The sequence below is a fragment of the Zingiber officinale genome, chromosome 4B (genome assembly GCF_018446385.1).
Source record: "Zingiber officinale cultivar Zhangliang chromosome 4B, Zo_v1.1, whole genome shotgun sequence".
Taxonomy (NCBI): domain Eukaryota; kingdom Viridiplantae; phylum Streptophyta; class Magnoliopsida; order Zingiberales; family Zingiberaceae; genus Zingiber; species Zingiber officinale.
The window spans coordinates 12,510,952-12,537,850 of record NC_055993.1 but is presented as its reverse complement, the minus strand read 5'-3'; the positions used below and the strand labels follow the sequence as shown (position 1 = coordinate 12,537,850).

Sequence of the window (26,899 nt, the reverse complement as noted above, 5' to 3'; positions counted from 1 at the left end):
AAGTCCTTGGAGCTAGGAATTAAAATACAATGATTGTACTTATTTCTTAAGTAATTCCTGAGTGTTTAAAGTCTGTAAGAGTTTACTCCGTTGTCAATGGAGTTGTCTTTTTAATAAGATTTTCAACTGTCTTAGATTAACAACCACCTAGATTATAACAAAATATATTCTGAGCCTTCTTACTATTTTTCTTATATTATTTTTTTATGCTAGTTATTTATTTTTATTAATATTGTGTCTTTTCTAAGTAAGTAGCAAGAGATTATTCAAACTTATTTTCAGACTATTCATCCCCTTTAGCAGACCTACCATGACCTACAAGTGGTATCAAAACCAGATAACTCTAAAAGGACTAACCACAACTAAAATAAAAAGACGATGGCCAGATCAAGCATTCATCCGTCAAAGTTCGAGGAGGAGTTCGCGCTTTGAAAGCACCATATAAAGGTATTTTTCAAGACTAACTTTGAAATTTTTCTTACTATCAAATATGGTTCTACAACACCGAGAGATCAACACGGAGAGGAAAAATAAGAATATCTTTGGAGTAAAAAGGAGCAGAATGACTTCATGGTAAACGGCAAAATAGAGCCATCTGTTGAGCATTCTTCCTCTCTAAGAAGTCAACATATTTGGAGATAGTAGCTCATCTACACGCAAGAATCAAGGAGTTGATCTATATTTTCGGTTTTTTTTAAACCTTGGAATCAAGGTTTTTTTTATAGATGTATAGATATTTAAAGAAATTTGTTGTTATCGGGACTAGAACCAATGTCTCTTAAATTAGAACATAATATCATAACCAATAGACTACAACTATTAATGTTTTTATGTGTTAGTTAATTATTTAATAACTAATCAATAGTTTCTTTTGTTATATTGTTATTCTTAATAATTGGGAGAACAGTAAAAGAGATATTTATTCATTTATTTATTAATTTATAATCGTTTGACAATAAATAATTTCTTATGTTAGTTAAGAAATTTTCTTTTAACAAAAATAAAAATGAGAAAATAATAAAAATAGATATAAATAAAATTAAGAATTTATAAGTTATTTAAAGAATAATTTATTTGACTAATAAATATTTTAAATTAATTAAATAAAGTTAAATTTGATAGGCACAAAATAAAATTAAATTAAGTAAATGGCACATTTTAATTGATATTTTTTAAAAAATTTATTGATCAATTTTTCCTTTAATAAGAGTAGTTTACAAAAACGCTACTAAAAGTGTACCGTTTGGTAACTGTTCTTCGAAGTTAGAGTAATAGAAACGATTAGTAACATCATTGCTAAAAGTATCCAATATTTTTAATAGTTGAATCATTAAGAGTGATTTATTCAAATCAGTGCTAAAGCTATTTAACAAGTGCGGTTGCAAAATCGTTCTAAAAAGATAAGACAATAGAAACGATTTAGTTCAAACTGATTCTACTGTTCGATTTTCAAGAGCGGTGCTAAAACTGCTCCTAATAAACCTCTCCTATACCGATATTTTTTTTTTGTAGTGGAAGATCGAGCTGAAGTTTGAATCATCGCTCAATGAAAAAGAAGAAACCTACATGGTAAGAAAGTTTAGTAAGTTTTTTAAAACTAATAATTTTGATAAGAAATAGACATCGAAGCTACTGTGAAGCAAAAGGAAGGTGCATTGCTACAATTATCAAGAAGGATACATCAAGGACAATTGCCCGAAGCTGAAGAAAAGGGAGAAAGAAAAAGACAAAGGGGGAAGATGGACGAAGCATAAGAATTGAAAAGTCACGTGGGATGAGCCATTGTCAAAGTCCGAGATCGATACTTATACCAGACTTGCACTTATGGCAAGTTATCAAGAATATGAAGACGAAGGAAGCTCATACGACATCAGCATAGAGAGAAATGATAAAGGGGGAACGCCAAACTATGAGTTTGACACGGTAAGTGAGGTACATCTCTTACCTCCCGAATAATTATAGAATGGTATTAAAATGCTATTCGGATCTCTTTGCAAAAAGATGACCAAATATTTAAAATCAAAAAAAGAATGTTAGAAAATTTTAAGAAAATTGAAATTAAAAATATAAAATTAAAAGAAGAAATAGAAATATTGAAAGTAAAGAATACTGCACGCTTAAGTTCTAATATTTTTCAAACCTCAAATTTTAGAGATTATAGGGCTAAATTATGAAAATTGCTAGAAATAACATTTCTAGAAAATACTTGATAAATACAGTAAATAGGAACTTATTTTGAATACCAAAAAATGTCCCTGGGCCATGGTGTTGCGGTAGGACATCCAGGTTATCTCCCAGGCATCCGCGGTTCGAATTCTAGCTAAGGCGTATTTGCAGGAATTTTTCCTCCAAATGGGGGGGGCGTAATCAAAGGATACTAGGTTTCTGGGCTGGCCTAAAACTATTTTTAATCGTTAAGTTTCAAAAAATACATATTTTAGTTCTAAAATATTTATTTTGGCAATGAAAAAAATAGTATTTTGTGAAAAAATTTATTTTGGTCCAAACTGTTTTGTGAAATATCAACAAAAATGTTTAGGATTTTTCACAACTTAAAAATAAATTTTAAATTATTTTTAGCAAAAATAAGAAATATCTCTTAAAAATTATTTTCTATGACAAAATACTTTGGTAAAAATACAAGAGTTTAGGTATTTTGCAACTAGACCCTCAAATTTTTCTACTATTATTTTTATTTTTTTCCTTATTTTTTTATGTGATTAAAGGGAGAGAATAACAAGACATTAAGTTTAGGGGACAATTTTATTTTAAATTGTCATATTTATTTTCTTACAATTTAAATAAATCTGTTTAATTGTCATATCTAAGTTATAATTATTTTTTACTTATTTAGATTTTTCCTAATCTTAACTCGAGTTGATGCACATCAAAAAGGAGGAGATTATAAGTATTCCAGGCTAGTTTTGATGTGATCAACCGAGTCAAGTTAGGTCCTGTGTTGTGTTGATATCTTGTGTCTAAGTGTGAAGGAACTTAGGAACATAAGAAGTCAAGTGGAAGATGCAGCGAGCGAGAAGGGTAGCACGAGAAATTGGTCGACAGGCTCGATTCATCCAAGGGACAAAAAGCTACAGAAGAGTACACCGATGGACCAGAAGGATGAACACGGAGCGTTCAAGGGACAAGAAGTTAGGGAGGAAGCTTGCTCGAGGAGAAGATCAGAGTTGGGTTCGGGTGACCTCAATTCCAGACGGCCAGAACATCACCTAAAGAAGCGCGAGGGAGATTTAACCATTTGGAGGTTAACTAGACAGGTTGAAGGTAGCTCCAAGCTAGTTGGAGGCACCCTGATGGAGGCTTCTCTTGGAGGTGCCCTCGCGCCTCTCTTGAAAGCGCCCTAGAGCTTCCATAGAGGCGCCTCTAATGAACAATAGTTGTTAGGCTACCGTTGAGAAGAGGATAATCTTTATCCTCTTGGAGATGCCCTGGATCCCTTTGGAGGCACCTCCAACTGACGTGAGACAATGATAACTTTTTTCTAGGAGGCTATGAAAAGCTCCTGGAGCTAGAAATTAAAACACAATGATTGTACTCCTTTCTTAAATAATTCTCGAATGTTCAAACTCTGTAAGAGGCAATTTTGCCTTCAACGAAGGAGTCTTTTTAGTGAGTTTTTTTAATTACATTAAATTAATAACCACCTACGTTGTAATCAAGTATATTTTGAGCTTTCTTATGATTTTTCTTATATTATTTTCTTTTATATTAGTTATTTCTTTATTAATATTGTGTCTTTGCTTAGTAAGTAGCAAGAGATTATTCTAACTTCTTTTTAGGGCTATTCACCCCTCTAGACGACCTACCTGGACCTACACTTTGTGCTCCAACTGAGTAGATATAGAGGTCAAAGCATGAACTTCCTTCCTTCTAGTAAACTGGGCTTCTGCTACATTGACATACTTGACCGCCTGGCCCAACAAGTTGTTAAAATCTATCGAGAGCTTCTTCACCAGAGATCAGAAGAAATTCCCTTCTATTAACGCCTGCGAGAAAGCGCTCACTAGCATATTTGAGGTAGCTAATGGCACATCTAGAGCAACTTGGTTGAATTGCTAAATATACTTCTTCAAGGTTTCTTCTAGCTTCTGCTTGAGAGCAAATAAATTGACCCAGGTTTTGTGGTACCTTTTGCTACTAGCAAAATGGTGTAAAAGGTGGTCTTAAAGTCCTCGAAAGACCGAATGGAGGAAACAAGGAGTTGATTGAACTACATTTGAGCCAAGCTCTAGAGAGTTGTTAGGAAGACTCGACACTTGATGTCATTAATATATTGATGCAATAAGACTACATTTTCAAACTTTCACAAGTGATCCTCTGGATTTGTCTCTCCAGTGTATTTCTTGATTTGTAATGGTCGAAAATGGTGTGGCAGCTCATCTGCCAGGATGCTTATGGAGAATGGAGTGCCTAGGGCGTCCTTCAATCCTCTGGAAGAAGGTTCCTTTCCCTGTAAAGGGTCTTGAGGTAGTATTTCTCTTGCCGAAGATTCCAATGACTACTCACGTCTGGTAGACATCCCAGCAGGAATCGAGACCACAGTGTGAAGAGTCTCAATCGGACAAAGTGATCTTTGTTGAGGCACTTGCGGCACCTCAGCGAACTTGGATGGTATCTTAGAAGGCATAGGGTTGGGTACTAGCGATGCTAGTTGTGGTTACAACATTGCTTGCACCATAGATGCAACAAGCCGGTTGAAGTCTTCTGTCGCCATGGTGATGGTGGCTGGTCTTCCAATGTCGTTCATCTTAGCGTCTCAGTTCAGGGTCTTAACTTAGTATTCCCATAGACAATGTCAATTTGTTCCTGTTTAAGATTGTCGGAGGATGAGCCACTGGTGAGTTGTCTCTAATATTAAAAAAGTCATTGATCACTAAGGAGAGGAATGAGCCGTTCAAGATGCTTGTCGATCCTGAAATGGAAGAAAAGAGAGAGACAGAAGGAGGGTTAGAATGGAGGTCAGGGGATGCCCTAACTCAGCCATTCTAACGTTCAAGTCAGTTTCTAACCGGGAAGAGTAGAGAAGATGAATAGTTGATGAATGAAGAGTGTGTATGTGCTCGTATACGTACCTTGGCCTACTAATGTGAGCTCCTTTTATAACAGTATTGAATGATATTCTTTTGTCATTAATTAGACAACATGTTATAATACGGGAGCGTCATCGTCGTATTTTTCTATATCGTACAGTCACATCAATCATATCCTGTATCAATATAATCATATCGCTCCGTACGCTTTGACAACCCATATGCCCTACCACTTATGGTGTCGGTCCATAAGACATATATGGATTCATTGGGCCTAAAGGTCTGACCCATTAAGGAAAAGGGAGAGCTAGAATGGGGAGATCTAACTAAAGAATTTGAGAGAGCGGAGCCTATATAATTGGATTGGCAGGGCCAAATGTAGTTGAGCAAGGAGTCAAGTCGGGGGAGTTGAGCACCGGAATCTGATGAACCGAGTGGAGGAATGGGGCAGTTGAATTGTACTGCCTGAGCCAAGCAGGCTATCGGGATTCCTGAGCTCTTTGGAGTCGGATGAGTTAATTGCGAAGTAGGACGAACCAACAGGCGAATCAGATGAGCAGAACCTTTGAAATAGAATGGACTGATATGGAGTCAAGGAGCTGATCCGACCCACCCGTCTCTTTATTATTATTTTTTTTTCACGAAAGACCAACCCCTCTTTATGATCGAATGTATTCGTCAAATACACTAAAAAAACATTATGGCTTCTCATGCGTAGCACGTGCCGCGCTATTATTAGCGCCTGCGATGGGAACGCTGTTGCCGGCTCGATTCGCATCCTGTGCTCGTCGCCCATACCCCACCCAGCTCCGACGACGGCCTTTCCGCCCGCCTCCGACAAGAAGCATGAGCGTGTCCCAGGAATCGGCGCTCCGAGAGCCCGCTCCCGCTTCTACCGATGACGGCGACGGACCAGCGAAGGGCGACGTGATGGTGCAGTACGTGGTCCTCCGCCGTGACCTGATCGACACTTGGCCTCTCGGCAGCGTCGTCACCCAGGGCTGCCACGCTGCGGTGGCCGCAGTCTGGTCCCACCGCCAACACCCCGACGTCCTCGTTTACTGTTCCGACGACAAACTCGACTCGATGCACAAGGTCTGTTCGACGAAATGCGGTAACGAAACCTTAGATGTGTGCTTTCGCACAAGGCGTGTTCGACAAAATGCCGAAGTGAGGCCCGGCTTCCAGTACTCTGCATGCCTATTCGTGCAAAAATCCGTTAAGAACAAATGGCCAATTGCCGTCTTAGAATCATGTCATCCCTTAGATTTTGCTACAATAAAGACTTCAATTCTATAACTCACATCCTCAAACGAATTAACTCTTCCAAATGAAAGCCTTGAATTGTACGTGTTCTATGGTTTTGCTACTTGTCATATCGTTTTGCTTGTTTAGGTGACTCTGGAGGTGAAAGGGGAGACACAGCTGAGGAACCTTTCGGAGAAGCTCAAGTCAGAAGGGGTGGATCATAAGCTGTGGATCGAGCAGCCGGAGAACTTCCCGACCTGCCTTGCCACCCGGCCTTATCCCAAGTCTCAACTTGCATCTTTCTTTAAGAAGCTTAAGCTCTGCAAATGATTAACAGGGGCCTTCATCAATAACAGTGCCAAGTATTCCATCTTTGTTATTCTTTTGTGTCGATCTCTATCATAACTGAGAACCAGTTTGCGTTGTGACATCATGTTTCTTTTGTAGGATTTGAAAGTTAAGAAAAATAACTCGCAACTAATTAGATGTTTTGTGAATATAATTGATGTGGTGGATAGTCGAGGTCTCCATGTGGCACGACCGCAACAAAAGTTAAATTCTTGGTCAAAGGTAAAGCAGAGATTGATACGAGTACCCATATGTCGTTCTATAGATGTATCAAATTACAATTAAGTTATCAAATCCTCTCTAGTATAGTGTTGATTCAAATTGTCTCCCAACGAATATAATAATAGATGATAATTTTTAGTATTAATTATTATTTAGGATTTTTGATATTAAAATGGAGGTTGAGTTACTATGGTATGAAATAACAAAGTAATAAAATATAATCCTAATAAATGAAAAACATGCACATAAAAGAAATATAATCCAACCTAAACTACCATTGCAAGATAATTAAAAACAACATTAAGTAAAACATTAACGAAATCTAGACTAATCTAACCTAATTTCCTCCTAATCAAGACAAGAATGAACGAAACAAGCATGAATTAAACAAGTGATATGCATTAGCAAGAGTAAACAAAATGTAAGTAACAATTAAGTAAACATGTTGTGTGCATGAATCAAATTAATCAAAGTATGCACACACTAATATGGGAAATTAAATTGAATACAAGCATTTCAATATGAGAAAAGAGACAACCCAATACTACAAATCAAACAAGGATGTTGCCCAGAATCGCCTGAAGGAGGAAGAAGCTGCTGTGATTTGTGGAGAGGTGGAGCGGACTCTCCTTTTCTAATCCGAAGAGGAGAGGTGAAGGCACCAGATGATGATGGAGGATTGCCATATAAGATGTAGATGTGACAATGATGAAGGAACCCCCTCTTCTAACCCAAAGAGGAGATCCCTTGCTCTTCTTCCTTCTAACCAGAAGGGAGGAGGTGGAGGAGGAGAAGAACCCAGCGGATGAAGACATTCTGAGCTTCGGTGGTGGCAGTGGCACTGGGTGAAGAATGGCGACGACGTGGAGGCACGAGGAGGGAGACGACGTTCCTCTATTCACATCCAAGAGAATTGCATGGAAGGGATGAAGAAGATCGGGAATGATGAGGTAGAGTGGAAACCTGGCCGGTGATGGTGAGGGTTGAGGTGGTGTCGTCGATTGTTGGTGGTGAGGCGATGGTGGAGGAGACCAGATCTTTGGTTCGCAATTCCATGTCTCTTCTATAATCTGTACGTCAGATCACGGTTGAAATCTAGCCAAAATTAGTTGTGATCTCCCCTGGATTCACCTTCCTACCTACGCTATAGTTTTGGGTCGAGCTAAGCGGTAGGAGGATGGCGGCGGTGGACGGACTATATGGTACTGAGCAAGGGGCGCCCCACCAACTGCCGGTGGCCTCCGACCACCCGGCTCGACCCAAAACTATAACCTAGGTAAGAAGGTAAACCCAGAGTGCAAATTATGGAAGGGATCAGGAAGGGACCAGAGATTGTGGATCAGAGGATCTAGACTCATGGTGGAGGGAGTCCGTCCGATGGTGGTGTCGAGAAAAAGGATGGCTCGAGAGAAGTGGGAATTAGATTTCTTAATGGATATGAGGAGTTGAGGTCTAAGAGAAAAGATCCATATTCAATGAGGTTTGAAATTAGATTTGAGATTAGGTTGATGAATTGGGATTTTAGGATTGGGCACAGTTCTTTCTTTGAATCCATGACTCTTTGGATTTCTTACAAAACTAAATTCAAAATATAAGAAATAATATCATAATTATAGAAAAATTATAATTAAGTCCAAAATAAATTTCTACTCACAAAATATAATATAAATATAAAATTAAGCATGCAATAAGATAAAAATATTAAGTATAAAAGTCAAAATAATATATCAAAATGTTAGTTTTCAACTCCTCTTCACTTATTCTTGTATGTTTCGGACAAGTAAATATCAAACAAAACACATTTCTAAATTATCTTCCTAGCAATACCTCGAAGATAAATAAAGATAATTAATAAAGACCATCTAAACATTAAAACAATCATGAATACAATTCCTACAATAATCAATAAGCATGATGATTTCAATCCACTTGAAAAATCAAGAATGATGCAACCTCACAAGGTGGGTGTATCTATTATAACTCTGACACTCAAATATGGAAGTAGGTGTACCTATAGTATACATGAATCAAAAGGATTTATTAGAATTGAAATGGGATCAAAGAGAAACTAAGTGAAGCAAATGAAATGGTAGGAGAAAAGAATTCAATGAGTAAATGAGAGGATTGGAAGAATAAACCTGATGAGTTATCCAACTTGATGTACATCAAAGAATAAATCCAAATGGATCATGAACACTTGAAAAGGAAAGAACACCATTTTTATGATAAAACAAAAGATTTAGTTAAGGTTCTCTTTGATTGGATAGCTACCCAAAGAACTTGGCACGCTATAGTTTCAACTTGACACCAATTTCAGGCTCCTCACTGTCGGTTTCACACACTTGAAGCAATTCTTCGGTTTGGTTCTCTATCTGTGCATCAACAATAACATTTCAGAGATAAGCTTCACCATTTCTGAATTGCAACAGCTTGGAAATCAAATTCAGATTCAAATTTAGAAACCTGATTTCATCAAGACTCAAAGGGTTGATACTACCATAAGATCCAAATTTAAGACTGATTGATGAACAATTGAGGTTGCTGCTGGTGAACAGCTTCAATAAGAGTTTGACACATGAACTTGACAATTGTTTCTAAATTCTGGATAAGAATTCCAATTTTTCGGAAGTTACCCGCATTATATTCGAGTTGTAACCTAAACTAAACTCTCAGTTTCTCGGCATTTTTAGAAACCAACTATGGAGATACAACAACATCAATCCAGAGATTTGAGGATTCACAACCAGCAACTTTTTGCTTCCAGCAATCTCTGTGACCTAATTGTTTCTCTGAACCCTTTTCTTCTTCTATTCTCTTTCCCCAGCATCTATTCTAATTTTTTTATATATAACAGTTCTCTTCTACTATTCTGAATTCACTGAAATTTCATTCACATTGCATCAGTAAAGAACCAAAACAACGTCTATTTAATGACAACAGCAACCCTTGAAACTCAAACCAACTTGCTGATATCTGCACTGCAATTTCAGCTGGACAAATTCAGAAATTGTATCCATTAAAGTTGCATACTTTGAATTATGGAAGGCTTGAGGAGGATAGGATATAGTACCACTTAACTCCAATATAATAGGGAAGTGAATTGAGATTGTACCTAATCAGAAACAACCTTAAGAATTGGCACTAAACGGGCATGAACTGCTGTAGATTCCCATTGCATTAGTTAAGTTCTTACATGTAATTCCAGATAATCTCTTGCTAGTTCTTTAGATTTCAGTAATAGAGAATCTATCTCACTGCTCTTATCAAGATTTCAACAACCGAGTTATTTGGCAAAAATCTCAATGCCAATTCAATCTATCATTCACACTCAATCTAATTCTTTTTTTTTAGATGTAAACTTTGATATCAATTTCAATTCTTTTGCTACATTCTAAGTATAACATTTATTCAGAAAAAAAGCTATTTTTCTTAGAAAGAAGGCTGAAATTTTGATTACTGCAAGACTAAAAAGATTAGAGCAACAACAGCAGCAATGCCTTAAATGCTCAACCATGGATCAGCAAAACCACTAGCCATTCCTGCACTAGGCAGTTTCAAGAACCAGATCAGAGTCGAGGCTTCTTGAATTTCTGGATCCTCCACCATTGGAAATTGGAGAAAGGAAACAGTACTTGTCATTAAGGAAACAAGGGTTAATCTGCACCTTCAACTGATCATTAATTACAGAAGTGTTTCAACTCCTTTCTTTACTTCAACAAGAACAAGAAATATCAGAGTGCATCCAAAAATTCAGCTCCAAACTTCCACCAACGACAATGAGATCAAAACAAAGGAAATGAACCAATCCTCATGAACCATTGCAAAATCTCCATTATTTCCGAAAATTCATAACCTTTCTCACCGGACTTAAAGTCTTCTCCGTCATCGAACAATCTAACTCATCAAGACAATCAACCAAAACTCTCAAGGAAGTAGGGAAAAACAAAGAGGACAAAAGATAAATTTGTGGGTGAGTTGTTCATCAAGAATTTAGAAGGAAAAGAAATCAAATAATGAGAGAAAAGAAATATCTTTCATCATGTTCACGCATGCATATGATATTATGATTTTGAAAAGAAACAAAGCAAGTTTTAGAGTTTCATTGCCATGAGTGCATATTATACAAAAAGAGAATAGAGTATAGGCTTGTGGTAATCCTCACTAGGTGATTTGACAATCAAACTCAATTAATCAAAATAACATCCATCACCACACTAATCAATAATATGCAAGTAGAGCATTCAATCATGTCAAATGACCTAGAACTTGATGGTCAAATTTAAAGAACTTTTACGATTCTTAAAGTACTACTTATAGGAAACACACATGGAGATATTTATTTAAAACCAAATGAACTATAGACCAAACAAAGTGCAAACTGTGAAAACAAAGTATGAAAACAAACTATGAAAGCAAAGTATAAAGGTAAAGAAAAGTATGAAGTGAAAAGAAAAGAACAAACTCCCCTTTATTCCCGATGGTTGCAAACGATTCAAGAGTAGAAGTCACACTGGCAATGGGGTGGTTCGAGTAGAGGAGAGAGCTTTCTTTATGTGATCAGTGTAATAAAGCATCCCTCCCTTTATTATTGTCTTCTCAATGATACTCCCAGGTGGTTGGAGAAGGTTCAGGTGTAAAATCCACTCTGAGAGTGAAAATGCTATGAGTTGAAGTCACCACCTCTCTTCCCACCATTTGCTCTTTGAAAATTCTTCCTGGAGGTCAAAATGGTTCAGTTCGGGTAAGTGGGTAACTATAGGATCAATACACACGTGAAGGGGGGGGGGGGGGGGGATCACGTGTGTTTTTAAAAACAGAGTCTTTTAATAATTTAAAACAAAGTGCAGTGGAAAGAAAGAAACAAAAACATGAGAAGTAGAACACGAGAGTTTGGTTACTTGGTTTGGAGCGTTCGGCGACTCCTACTCCAATATCCACGATCCCTCAAACAATATCAATGGGCAATCTACTATAAGCCTCTTCTGGAACCACTGAAAGAGAGAATCGAGTATAAGTACATACAATAGAAAAAAATGTAACAACCTACACTTTCCTTTTGCAAGTATGAAAGATATACAAAATATGAAATTGTTACCAACACTTAGAAGTATAGATTTTGAATGAGCTCGTGTGTCGGTGTCAATCTGCCGACAACAGTCGGATGTCGTAGAGTAGTAGCGCAGCAATAGTACAGCGTGTTCGAAGCAGCAGAAGAGTCGTAGTGGCTCGAGAAGAAGTAATCTTTGAGTAGCTAGTCGAACAGTCTTTTTAAGCAGTGTTGAGGGCACCTTTAACTTCAACTGAGGCGCCTCTAGGTGTAAATCTGATCCCTTAAGCTTCGGTCGCGATAAGTCGCGTGAACTACGACTTCTATCCACTCGAGGGCGCCTTCCAAGTGTTCCGAGGTGCCTCCACACATTCTAAAGTGCCTCTAGCGCACTCCAGGGTGCCTCCCCATCAAGAGAACTTTATCCTCAAAGTTCACCCGTGCGAGGGAGCCTCCTCTGGATCCAAGTGCCTTCGCGTAGTTTCGAGGCCCCTCATGGACCCTTTGAGGCCCCTTGGGCACTGTTCATCGGAGGCTTTACTTTGTTTTTGCTCCTACAAAAATCCGTTAGCCTAACAAAAAGTTATTTAATCTACAAAACAGAGTTGACACAGTTTAATAAGATTATTAATTAGATCCTGTCTTCCCGAGATCAGGATCTAGTCATGGTCTCAGCTTAGACTTCCAAAATGGATCTAAGCTAGACCAACAACTAAAGTTCCAAACTGGAACTCATCCTCACTTGATCACTTTCCTCTAGTGACTTACCTCACTTACAATTTACAGTCACTTGACTTACCTTTTGACCCACTAGGTCTTCTCATAGTTGTCAGGTTCGTATGCCTAACTGGATTTCGGTTAGCTGTTGTCCCATAGACCTTGCTGGACTTCCTACTAGATATTGGGTTACTTCTTGACCTATCTGAACTTTGTGCCAGTTATCAGGTCCTCAAACCTAACTGGGCTTCAACTTGGTCTCAAGTCTTCTAGACCTGTCAATTCCTGCACACTTGGTAAGAAGATTAAACGACACAACATCTAACTTTAATCTATTTGTCATTTATTAAAACCTTAGTTTGATCATCGATGCCAATTACACCAATATAACCACTCCGGAAACCTATAAAGATGGAAAGTACGTATCTCCCGCACGCATGCAGGGTAAAAAAAATGGAATAACATCAATCTCTACAAATAATGTATCAAGAAATGCATCATATTGAATAAAATCAATTATAGGTACTTCAATGAAATTTTTTAAAAGATCATAAGAGATACTAACCTCGCAATACTTAAATGTACCTGGAGGTGATAAAAGAGTGATTGTGGCCTCCTTTTGATCAGGTAATGGTTCTAGTTCTAGATCTAGCTTAGGTGGTGCTACAACCAAAGGAAGTGATTAGCATAAGTCCTTACACTCTCCTTATCAACAAATGCATAGTCAATCTCACTTGGCTCCCCCATCATCATCAACACCTACATCATTAACAAAATCAACAACAACAATATCAATAGAGTTAGAATCATCATTAACTACAACATCACAACACAAAAAACTAGAGGAGTCCTATAGAGCCATAGAATCATAATCATCTGTATCACAAATTCCATAATCCATCTCCTCAAGCACGTCGATACCATCAAAAATAGTCTCTGTTGGAAATTAACTGGTACCTTAAGCTAGCATCTGGCTAATGGATGATGCAATCTAGTCTAACTATATCTATACTTTTTGTATCCTTGCTGCATCAAGACTGGCTTGTCATTGAAATTGTAAAGTAAATTTTTGCTTGATCTCTTCACATATTTGCACAAGGATTTCTTCATTAGAGTTCTTGAATGTACAAAAGAATATTAGCTCGATCTGTGGGAATGGTTGTGACCATGTAAGCATTGAGTCACCCTAGAATCCCAATGGTCTTTGATATGCTGGAAAAGATTGATCCAATTATTGTTACTCATTCCCATGCATGAAATTTTGATGGGTCATCCAGTCTAAATTGTAGCACTAAGGGTGCTCAATAACATGTTGCTATATATTTCCATATTGCTTAGGAATCTGTTGTGGTTGATAATATTGAGTTGAATAATCTCCCCAACCATGAATATGAGTGCTAGTAGCTAGATCATATATGTCCTGATATTGATGTTGATAACAGTAAGGCTTATTAGGAAAAGCATTTGCTTCTGGGTACATGATGGGGAATTGATAAATTGAATGGGCAGGACTATCACACATCTGACAAGAGCTCATTTTTAAATTATAAGTCTGATTAACACCTCTAAATTGATAAAAGTATGGATCCATTGGTTGCTAAAATAATGTCCTAGTCTCACCTGAAACACTGAAACAAAGAAAATCACCAGACCCAGAAAGCTTACAAGATAAAGCATATGGATATAAGAGAATAAAACCCTAAGCAATTTTTTTAAAAAAAAAATTGTAAAGAAAAGAAAAACAATCCTAAGTTATCAAACATCATTAATTCCCCGACAATGACATCAAAATTTGATATTAGCATCTGTATGTCGTGCTACGGGAGTATTAAATTATATTTAAGTTACCGAACCCTCTCTACGCTAATGTAGCATTGGGATGACTCGGATCGTCTCCCAATGAATATAACGATGGATGATAGATCTTAGGATTGATTATGACTTTTGGGCTTTTGACATGAAAATGGGGGTTGGGTTTAAATTCTAAGACTACTATATGAAATAGCAAAGCAATTAATGAAATCTAATCCTAATAAATGAAAGACAATGCACATAAAAGAAATCTAACCTAAACTACCATTGCAAGAAAATTAAAAGCAACATTAAGTAAAGCATTAACGAAACCTAGACTAATCTAACCTAATTGCATTTGAATAAAGACAAGAACGAACATTAACTAAACAAGCATGAATTAAACAAGTGAAATGCATTAACAAGAGTAAATGACATGTAAGTGACAATTAAGCAAACATGTTGTGTGCATAAATCAAATTAACCAAAGTTTGCACAAACTAATATGGGAGATCAAATTGAATACAAGCATTTAACATGAGAAAAGAGACAACCCTATTAGTTCTGTAAAACCTAAGCTGCATGAATTCTAAAATACGAAGAACTCACATATAAAAAATATAAAAACAAGATAATCTAGTTTCATCAATTAAACATGGCATAAGAAAATAATACATAAACATAAAGACAAAGAACCTGATTGAAGAGCCATTATCTTTGTCCTAGCGTCGTTGGCTTGATCCCTATAGAAGAAGATACAGTGAAAAGAAGAGGAAAGTCTTCCAAGGGGCTTAGGGGGTGATGGCGTCGAAAAGATTCTTATCAATGGGGAATAAGAAACTAGATCAAGATTCCCCTAAACCCTTAGTGACCTCTCCTTTATATAGGAATTCAATCCGTTATCAGCCCATAGATGATAACGGATTGGTCTAAAGGATTCTACACATTGAACCTGCATCCAATAACCAGAAACCCAATAAACATAAGTTAGATCACTTTAAAGAGTTCGGATTGTATCCACATGTTCAACTTACAAATAAGTCCACCTAATATGGATAATAAAATCCAACAATCTCCTACTTAAGCTACATGTAAGTTGTATATGAAATACAAGTAAAACTTTAGTTGATATCAAACTTTTTGGATATAAGATACCGCTGTAAATAACCTGGTCCATCAACTTTATTAGTATAGGACTAAAGAGGTTATAGCTACTGTATATGATCTTAATAAGCCCCAACAGTAATCACAATACTAATGTCATTAACGACAGATCAAGATACAGATGTATAGTGTAGAAATTACATGAAATGTGATCAATACATGTCAATTTTCAACTGGTCCTAAGGTGACCTCAAAGAGGTCAGATCATTGATAACCATCATTTGGTCATGATATTTTGACTCATATAAGCATACTATTTGATCTTCTCATGTATTAATTCCATGTTTATATCCATTTCATGAGTTGTATTTATTTATGGACTTAATTGCAAATTATCTTATATTTATAGTATTTGATGCTAATATTTGGATATATTATTTGTAGGCATCAAGGGATCATAGATCTGAGTCAAATCAGATCAAATTGGGCTCAATTTTGAGATTAATTGGGGAGATCAAGTATTAGAGCAATCTGGGCCGTCCATTCGAGATTCGAGGAGATCTAAGCCATCCATCATGATCTATACCATCCAAGTCAAAGTAGAGTAGATCCTAGCCATAGATCAAGATCTGAAGCTTTTGATCCAGATCTCATGTGATCCAACCATTATATGATATTTGAGTTGATGAGAGATGTTTGTTCAAATCTTGATCAGATTTAAAATGGATGAGAAGCTACAGTGTTCGTTTGTCAATTTTCTACAATGGACAGAGTGTGATCGCGCGAGAACAAGGGAGATCGCCGATCTCCTTCCTCCTTCCACCGTCGGCAAGCAAGTGAGGTCAAGGGCGTCCCTTCCTCCGGTGATCATCCATCTTCAATCCGGCCATGCCACTTCAACCATCTGATCTCAACTCTGTTATGACCTCATGCGAAGAAGAAGTAGAGAAGAAGAGAAGCTAGCGGATTCGATCTGGTTTCTTGGTCTTCGAGCTGACAATCTTCTTCCTTGAAGCTCTACACCCATCTGAATGATTAGAAGTGTTTGCTTCTAATTCCTTCTGATTTCTGAACAAGTTCCAGCCGTATCTGCCAGATCCAGAGATCATCTGATTGGATCGGTTCTTCATCATATGTAAGATCTTGACATCTTTGTCAAGTTCAGTGAGTGCTTGGGATTCCCAGCTCACCTTGGTTTATCATTTCCCCCTCTGATTTTTGCATTTTTATTTTTCAATTTCCAACTTATTTTATATTTTCTTGGTTATTCAATTTAGTAGATCTAAACTAGTTGAGTTAGATAGAGTTTTGGTTCTGTTTTCTTGTCTTCAATTCATCTTAATGTTGCTAATTCCTTGAGTAGAGATCTGGATCCAATGTTTGTGCTTGGTTCGTGAGATGAATTCAGGCACTGTTACCTTAATTTGAGTTATGTTTTCAGTAATGGATTGAGTTCAGTTGTTCTTGTTATGCCTTTGTTTAGTTTCCAATATGCTTAGATTTGTTAATGGTGTAATCCATAGCACGGAGTGACAATATGTTGTGGGTTCATGATTAATAGATAGTTAGGATTTCTTTTATTACATTAGATTTAGTTTTATTAAATGTTTTTCTATTTAATTCCTTAGTTTAGCTCCATTTATGATGAAATCATAGCGTAGAGTGACAATGCATTGTGGGATCACTATTAATGGGTAGATAAGATGTTGTTCATTTCATTATATTAAATTTCATACGTGTTTTACTATCTCATTTGTTAGGTTTAGAATCAAAACTCAAAGCCCCCATTACCCTATCAAAAACCTAAAGATCACAAACAAATTAATCCTAAGATATCACCATTACTACATTCGTTGAGAGACAACCCGAGTCATCTCTATGTTGCATTAGTGTAAAATGAATTTGGTCATTTAATTCTTTTGATACCCATTTCACAACAAAATTTGGATTTATCAATCATATCTACAAATACTTTATACTAAACTGCAAGAGAAAATCATGATCCAAACTTTATGATTCTAAAAGGAATATATATCATATTTACAAATACTAAATGCTAAACAACAGCAGTAAATCATGCTATTGTTATTCAGAATATCCAATAAACAAATAAAATCCCATGAATATTTTAAACTTTAAGTACGTACAATAATCAAAATAAAAATATTTATCTTTATTATCAAATATAGAGCAATAAAATAAATACAGACTTTCACTAGATGAGTTCTTCCATAAGAAGAACTCCCATATCCAATACATGCGCAAGAAACACCTTAGGTACCAATCCTTTGGTGAGTGGATCGACCGACATGGAATATATACTGATGTGCTCTACCATGACCTGACAACTCTGAACTCTTTCTTTAATTGCTAGAAACTTGATATTGATGTGCTTAGATTTTGATGAACTATAGTTGTTCTTGGCATAATATTCTGCGACTTTATTATCATAGTAAATCTTTAGTAGCTTGTCAATACCATCAACAATCTATAAATATTGTAATAAAGTTTTGTAGCCAAATCCCGTGATTGGATGCTTCATAGCATGCTACCAACTCTACTTCCATAATAGAAGTGACTGCTAGCGTTTACTTAACACTTTTCCAAGTTATAACCCCTCCAGTAAGCATGAAAATATAGCCTGAAGTGGACCTCCTACTATCTAAGCATCCAGCAAAATCGGAGTCTGAATATCCAATCACCTCCAGATGATCCAACCTCTGATACGTAAGCATATGTCATTTAGTTCTTTGCAAAAACCATCACTCTCTTAGCCACTTTCTAGTGTGACAGTCCTAAGTTACTAACATATCTGCCTAACATCCCCACTATAAATGTTACATCTGGTCAAGTATAAACTTGTGCATACTGGGGCTTCCCATTGCTAGCGCATATGAGAATTATTCCATCTCCTTTATTTCAAGTTCAAGTCGTGGACACTATTGCAAGTTAAACATGTCAACTATTGACGCAAGCATGTCACTAGGTGTATAATTCTGCATACCTTACTTTATAAGTACCTTTTTAATATAGGTCTATTGTGAAAGTTCAAAAATATCTCTTGAACTATCACGACAGATCTGTATGCCTAAAATAAAAGATGTTTCATCAAGATTATTCTTTTTAAAATTACCAAATAGAAATGACTTGGTTTCATGCAGTAGCCCCTTATTATTGCTCACAAGCAATATATCGTCCATGTACAAATAAGTATAACAAACTTACTCCCACTAAACTTAACTATATGCACCAATCAATAAGGTTTTCTTTAAATCCAAATGAGGTAACCACTTGATTAAATTTCATGTACCATTGATGGGATGTCTATTTTAAACTATAAATAGACTTCTTTAATCTACATACTAGGTGTTTTGATTTCTTAGACTCAAAGTTCTCTGGTTGTATATCAAATGGACATAAATACTGCATCCCTCAATGGAGACGTATATATATATATATATATATATATATATATATATATATATATATATACGTCTCCATTGAGGGATGCAGTATTTATGTCCATTTGATATAACTTGAAATTATTATGAGCTACAAGTGTCATGATTATCCTAAGGGAGTCTTTCATTGACATAGGTGAGAAAGTCTCTTGTTTTTTTGTTTAATATTTAGTTGTTAACTTAGTTTCATATTTGATTTATTGTTTATGTTATGTTATGATGCATGTTTGATTGTTAGTGTTGCATTTTGTTAATTTCACTATGCATGATTGTTAATTCCGTATCATAGTGTGACAATGTGATGTAGGTTATCAATTATGCATAGCTAGGTTTTGTTTAATCACTGTTAAGTTTGTTTAGTTTAATTACACTTGTTTTACTACTATTTTTCCTTTATGCATGTTTATATTATTTGTTATGTTTTTATGTTATGCCTATTGATAGATGTTCTTGTGTCGTAGCATGACAATGCGGTGCAGGGAAATCTTCAATAGTTAAATAGGGTAGTTGGTTAATTTCTTTATGCATTTTTCTTCAGTAGAAGGGATCCTTATGGCGTAGAGTGGCATTGTGCTGTGAGTTCATTTTTGTCGGTTAGTTAGGATTTTATTTATTGCATTAGGTTTAGAAAACTCCAAAACAAACCCTCATTATTCGCTTCCATCTGAAAACAAACATCCTATCATTGGTTCCACGAGAGACACGACCCGATCCTCTACTATACTACCTTAGTGTAGGTAAAAGGGTGTGGTTGATTAGAAATTAATTAATTTGATTTGAGCGAGTGACAGTCGCACACTTATCAAATTTTGGTGCCGTTGTCGGGAAACGAACCACGGTCACCCGCGTGATAGGCGTGACCCGGTCCTCTACTATACTATACTTCCTTTTTTCTATCAAATTTTTGTGTTACTAATATTTTTCCCTATGGTATGATAGAGATACAGGAAGTTGCTGTAGGATCGATGCGCGCTAGAGGGGGGTGAATAGTGCTCATTTTAAAACTTTCAAGAGATAGACAGTGGAATAAAGAAGAAGACAAACAATCGCAAACACACCAAGTTTTACTTGGTTCGGAGCCTGTGATGACTTCTACTCCAAGGCCTGCACTTGTTGAGTGCTTTCGATAGATAATCACTAATCAATCACAAAGTTTACAAATAAAATCATATTTAAGTAAATGCAATTTGAAACGTAAATTATACCAACGACTTGAAGAATCAAATCTTTAGCACAGTCATTGTCGGAGCAACTTTTGGGTATCAGAGAGGCATTTTCTAAGCAACACGTAGAAGCTAAAGTTGTTTGAAAAGTTATGTTTAACTCACTGGTCGAAGGATTCTTTTATAGCCTATTCCGGGCACTTGGATCCCCTCCCAGGCGCTTGGACCATGCTGATGTGGCATGCTCTCATCAAAAATTGATCAGCAAAAGTTATCAATTTCTGGGCGCCTGGACTGTGATGTAGGCCCATCCAATCAATGTGCTCTAGCTTGGCGAAAAAATGAACTTTGGTGGTCCGGGTGCCTAGAGCAACTCCGGGCACCAGGATTGTGAGGGTGCTTGGCTGAGTGAGGCTCACCCGGACTGCTGTTCGGCGAAGCCACTCGAGGCGCCCGGACTCCATCTGGGTGCCCAGACCACCAGTTTTGTGAACTTTTCTTCCTGCAAAATAACGTTAGTCCAAACAAATAATATGTAAAGAATGATACGTTTTGATAACTTTTAAACTGTCTGATCTTGACTTTGAGTTTTGCTGAAACTTTAGGTCGGACCGACGCCTACTATCCCCTCTTCAGGGAACACATCCTCACCTACTCCTATCAGAAGAAATTACCTTTTATCATAACGATCCTCCAGACCGTTTAGACTTTTACTCAGCGTTCGAGACTTCAAGACTTCATGCTAGATGCTCACTCCACGACCAATCCAGTCTTCCACCTGGTGTCCGCGACTACCAGAATTTTCACTTAGAGTCCTCAACTCTAAGATTTTATTCAAAGTCCTCGACCCACTAAGACTTTGCCCAGCCTCCCGGATCAGGATTTTGTTGCCTTACTGTAGCTAGGACTTTTCATAACCTAGAGTTACCACCCTCTAGGACCTAGGGTTACCTCACCCTAAGGTTTTCTACCTGTATAGGAGCTACTAGGATTTTTGCCTAAGAACACTTAGGACTTTCCTGCTATCTCATTCACACTTGTTAGATAACAAGACATCTTAACTTTTGAACCATTTGTCATAATCAAAATATAAGTTCGATCGTCTGGTGCTCCCTGTACCAACAGTTGCTACCGGTCGAACATTCAAAGTGAATGCCCACTGACTCAAGAAATTTCATGAGGAAGTTAATGAGCTAGAGGTGGATGGATTGGACTACATTGATGCCATTTACCCAACTTGAAGGGGAGTTTGTTCCATATCACACCCATTTTTCATTTGCAGATATTCATTCCTTTACTTTGTTGCAAGATTAACTCCTTAGTTTTGATTAGTAGTCTTTTTACTTATGATAATGTTGAATTCAGTTTTTAAAAATAAATTCTTCATTGTAAATATCATTTCTTTTTGCTTGATCATTTCAATTTTACAAATAAATTTTATGTTTTGGAATAAATTGTACCCCTGTGCATTTCTTAATATCATCTTAGAAATTTTGAAAGTTAGTTAAATTTGATTGTTGAGTTTAGGGACTTAAATGCCATGAATGGATTTTTGGATTACATGAGGTTACTACTTAGTGATGGACTCTTGATTGATGAATTGAGATGATAAATACCATACCTAGTGAGGATTAAGCCTTTTTTTGTGTGATGCACTTGTGTGATTGACACTCTAAAACTTATTTTGATTCTATCGAAACCATACTAGCATAGGTTGAATTATTCTTATGAAGGTGAATCAATTTGTTTTTTTTTTTCTAATCCATACATTTCTTGCTATTCTTTTTGTTAATCATCATAACATTCAATTTTTTCTCTTTTATGAACCTTTTGGATGTGATACCTTGATTGCTACATGATAACTATTTTGGTCGGGACAGACAAAAGTTTATGTGTGTGGGGGGGGGGTATGAAATATACTTAATTTGAAATCATGTTGTTTCTATTGGATGAGTTTCGTTGTTCGAATTCTTTGGTTTAGATTTGTGTTTGTTGAGGATTATTTGAGTTAAGTTTTCAAGGTTCAAGATGAAATTGCTTAGATCTTGGAGGAGTTTGGAATGCTATTCAATCTTGGGTAACATATAGTTACATTTCGTCATAGTATCAAAATCTTATCAGCAGTCCTCAAATCAGTGAGAGATTGAGTGAAGATCTTGTACTTCATGCAACAAATGATTTCTCATTTCATTCCATGCCTTTTCAAACTGAATTTTTTATAAACTAGATACTTCAATTTATGAAAATAGAAGATTAGCTACTGAAACAGTGATGTGTATTTACTAGTAATCTAATCATTTTTGGATCAGGATTCAAAATTTAATTGATGGGTACCATTCCACTCATGAAGCACTTGAATATGGTATCATTAAATCTGAAATGAAGAAAGAAAAGAGAAGTACCAGCTTCTCAAAACAGTGAGAAAAATCAATGAAGATCTGGCATTCATAGTGGCAAAAGGTGTCTTCATTCTTTCCATGTCTTTATTAAACTGATGGGTAAATCTTTGAATTACTAGGGTGGCTGAAATGGGAATTGTGAGCTGCTAAAATAAAAAAAAATGATAATCCCAGTTAGGCTCATTGACTATCCCTGGGGTGACCGACCCCACCCTACGGAAGTTTTCCACGGCCACCAGGGTAAATCGGGAAGCGCGCGCGACAGCCAACCCAGACTCCCAACATCCTTTGATTGCGCTCCCCATTTGGAGGAAAATTCCTACAGATACGCCGTAGCTGGGGATCGAACCGCGGGTGTCTGGGTGACAACCTGAATGTCTTACCGAGGCACCATGCCCCGGGGGCGTGAGCTGCTAAAACAAGAACTTATAGCTGGTGGGTTTCGATCAAGGAGTGGGATTGGAAAGTTAATTAGTGATTGTTATTCAGTTCAATAAACATTCTAGATGGAGTCATAAGCATTTAGAAGGAAAAATGAGATGATCGTAACCACTTGTTATTGAAATGGTAATGAACAGAAATCTGCCACTGAATAAGAGCTATATCAACTTGTAATTTTGTTTCTATAAGGAATTAATTGAATTGAGGCTGTATTTGATTGAGGAGTTGAATGACATATTCTGATGAGATTAAAATATGGAAACTTGATCTGAATTCCAAGATGATTAGTTAAAAAAAAAAGTGTAGCCATGAACAAAATTTTAAAATTCTATGATAGTTTTAGAAATGGAAACTTTGGATCTGTGATGCCAATTAGAGAATGTCTAGTTGAAAGATAGAATGGAATGCATGACATGAGTTATTAATATCAAAGGAAGCAATAGAAAAATAGTTTGGAAGAACGGGAGCATGATGGAATCAAGGTAAAGAAATGCAATGGAAAGAAAATTTGTAAATGATGTATCAAGTTTGTACCAAATTCTGTGGACAACCCTCAAATCAGTTATGAATGCAAGTGAAACTCTGTCAATTTCAGTGACAAATGGTGTTCTTGTCTTTCCATGTCTTCTACAGCTGAATGGACAGATTTTTTTTTTCAAAATCTGTTGCTGAAAAGTAGAAACAGAGAGCTGAAGCTGCTGGAAATCTGTTGCTGAGAAGATGCTGATGGAAATGAAAGTTGTTGTTTCCTAAATCACACAAAATGAGACCATTTTCCAGCCAACCAAGGAATAAGTGTTAAATATAAATGAAGATATAGTTTTAAAGGCTAAAAGGTTGTAAAATGTAGAATGCTGTAATGATAGCAAGAAACAAAACAGAATTGAGATTTAAATGTTGTATCAAGTTTGTACCAATCTTTTATCACCAGCTCTTTAAATCAGTGAGAAATTATGTGAAGCTTGTATATTCGCAGAACAAATATTGTTGCCTTGCTCTACGCGTCTTTACAAATTGGATGGACATCTTAAAACACTAAAACTGTGGAAATGCAGAAATTACAGGAGCTAGAAAATTGTAATTCACTGAAGCTGTCTCAAATTTTTAAATTGGTCCGCCTGAGCTGAAACAAAATGGAAATCAAGCTAGTATTGAGTGAATGTTGAATGAAACAATCTAGAGGGATTAAAGATCAAAGCTTGATCTGAAGCACCAAGGAGATTAGAAATCAGAATAGATTCTGAGATGATTGAAACTGTGAACTGTGAACTAAAGCTGCTCAAAATCTGAAATTGGGAATTAAGATTGGAACTTCAACTGAATTCAACCATATTAATGAAAGAGCATATAAGGGTTTGATTGTCGAAATTTTGTAAAGAAATGCCAAGTCATTCAATTTTGAAACTGAAACATAATGTAAAAGGTTGTAAAATGCTAAAAACTGGAGGCTATGATGAATTGTGTGGGCTGCTGTGATGGAATTTAATTGGTTTGATTTCTGAACTACACGAATTGCAATCATTGTCCAGATAACTAAGGAAAAATACTATAGGAAGATGAAGAAAAATGGATGGAATCTGGCAAACAGTAAAGAACGTGGCTGGAAATTTGTAAAATCAAGAATGAAATAGAGAAAAATTGGAAGAGAGTAGAAGGAAGCATGGCCAAGAAATTCATTTATATAGCATTGTATCCATGTTGGAAATGGGGATAGTGGGGAATGTGGCCATGTTCCCCACTACTCATAATGGAAAAGTCCATTATGCCCCTAGTGTATTTCCCTATATAAAGGGGGTCCGTCCAAGGCTAGAGTATGTGAAATTGCGAGTGTGCGACGAGAGTAAGAGGAGAACATTCAAGGCGGCGGGATTTGGTTTGTGGAATTGCGGAGGGCTTTTCGATCCTGTGATCGCTCTTCCGACAGCGAGTTTCGTCATTGCCAATTGCGGATCTGCGGGAGATCGCTATAAGTTTTTACCGCATTTAATTAATTCGTCTATCATGCATTTAGAACATATTTTCTACATTGGTATCAGAGCGCGTAGTTATTTCTAAATGCTTAGAGACGAATTATGAAATCGTCGTTCGGATGTTTTTTCTCATGTCGTCGCTATTTTCCACGACTAATGTGTCGTAGCATATAACGTTGCTCACCGGCGACGGGGTCGCTGGTAAGAGTCACCATCTCGAAAGAAGGGATGTGGAACGGAGTTTATCTCCGATGGTTGCCGACAATAAGGTCACAGGAAGACTTGCAACTGGGTTGCAATTTCAGTGATTGAGTTGTTTTGCCAACGTTAGCACTGCTGTTGCCAAGATAGAAAATCGTGATGATTTCGTGATTTTTACTGGAGCCGGCAAAGGTCAGCGAAGGTATTATGGCTGGTCGACGATGCGTCAGTGGCCTTCGTGGCCGGCAACCGTGTCCGTCGTGGTGCGTGGCGTGCATGGCTTAAGCAGCGTGCGAACGTGGGAGCATAAGGCGTAGAAAACGGCGATAACGAAGCACAGTGCTTCGTGTGAGAAAAAGTTTGATTTAAAAAAAAAAACGTGAGCGAAGATGATAATGTTTTATGCTGCATGCAATTAAATTTAAAAAAAAATGATAATGTTTCATTATGAATTATTGCATGCATGTTAATTAAAGTATAATTTTTTGTTTGTCAAATAATGCATCATTGAAATATGCTAATGTATGCCTACTGTACCGTAGCATTATTTTCAATTTGAGTGCATACAGTAATTAATTGAAAATAAGTTCAATTAATTTGTCATTTATGATAAATGATTGAGTGTAATTTTGGTCCACTTAGATCCGGTTCAGGTTTAAATTATTAGTTGGTTTAACCGAACCAATTTGATCCAAACCCAAAATCAATTTGGGTTAATTAATTGGACTTGGACCAAATATGATCAAATGACTAGATTTGTTCTATTAGGTCAGATTTGATCAAAACAATTAGATTTGTTCTAATTGGTCGGACTTAAACCAATGGACATTGGTTTGATCAAACGGACCTGAGTTTGATCAATAAGTCTAAAATTGGTTGAAATGGACTTAGAGAAAAAGTAACAGAACATAGGTACAAAAATCCTTGTCCAATTAGATTAGTTCTAATTAAGGACAATGGACCAAGCTTAGGATCTGGATCCCTAATCTACCAATCCGATGGGTCTGGCCAATTAGATTAGTTCTAATTGTTGACTTAAACTCCTAAAAATCGAGAAGATTTGTTTTTTCTTGATTTATTATGTTGGTACTATGCCTGTATAAATTGAAATAAGTCAGTTTTGTACTGGTTAGTCGGTTTTGTACTGACTTATTTATTTTCAATTTTTCAGATGGCTAGTCGTGATTTACGACAACATGAGCTTTGGGAGGAGATTAAGGAGCTTGATTTTGACCTTGTTCAAGGACTCGGATGGCTTATTGGTCGGCTCAATCGGTTATTCTAGAAACTCAAGCGAGAAGAATTTCCATCGAAGACACACACAGAAGATTTGCTCTAGTCTATTCACTGCCAGAAAACCTTAGGCAGATAGCATTCCAACTTTGGGATGATTATGATGGACATATCTCGTATTCAGAGATGTGCAGACAGTTGCTTCATCTCTATTGGGGTCCTGAAGACCCAGAGGAGGATCCAGATGAATCTGAAGAGGATTCAGAAGATCCTGAAGATCCTCCAGAGGAGGATCCAGAAGAATCTGAAGAGCATTCAGAAGAGCCTGAAGATCCAGATGAATCTGAAGAGGATCTGGGAGAGTGTGTGTGGGATCCAATTGAAACTCTTGAAGCTGTCTTGCCTGGGATTACCCCAAATGAGTCCAGGCTGAGAGGGATTATTTTGGCCACTGCACTAGTGTCTGTCCTAGTGGGAGTGGTAGTTGCCTATCTAGTTTATTAGAG

At 36.8% G+C, this 26,899-nt stretch overlaps 1 protein-coding gene across 1 annotated transcript; it reads left to right on the top strand.

Moving 5' to 3' along the window:
* Positions 1-5,448: 5,448 nt before the first annotated feature.
* On the top strand, positions 5,449-6,780 carry LOC121977404 (putative peptidyl-tRNA hydrolase PTRHD1). Its single transcript, XM_042529983.1, has 2 exons — positions 5,449-6,143; positions 6,444-6,780. Exons 1-2 carry the CDS (start codon positions 5,718-5,720, stop codon positions 6,624-6,626), a joined length of 609 nt encoding a protein of 202 aa, XP_042385917.1. The 5' UTR covers positions 5,449-5,717; the 3' UTR covers positions 6,627-6,780.
* Positions 6,781-26,899: the final 20,119 nt, after the last annotated feature.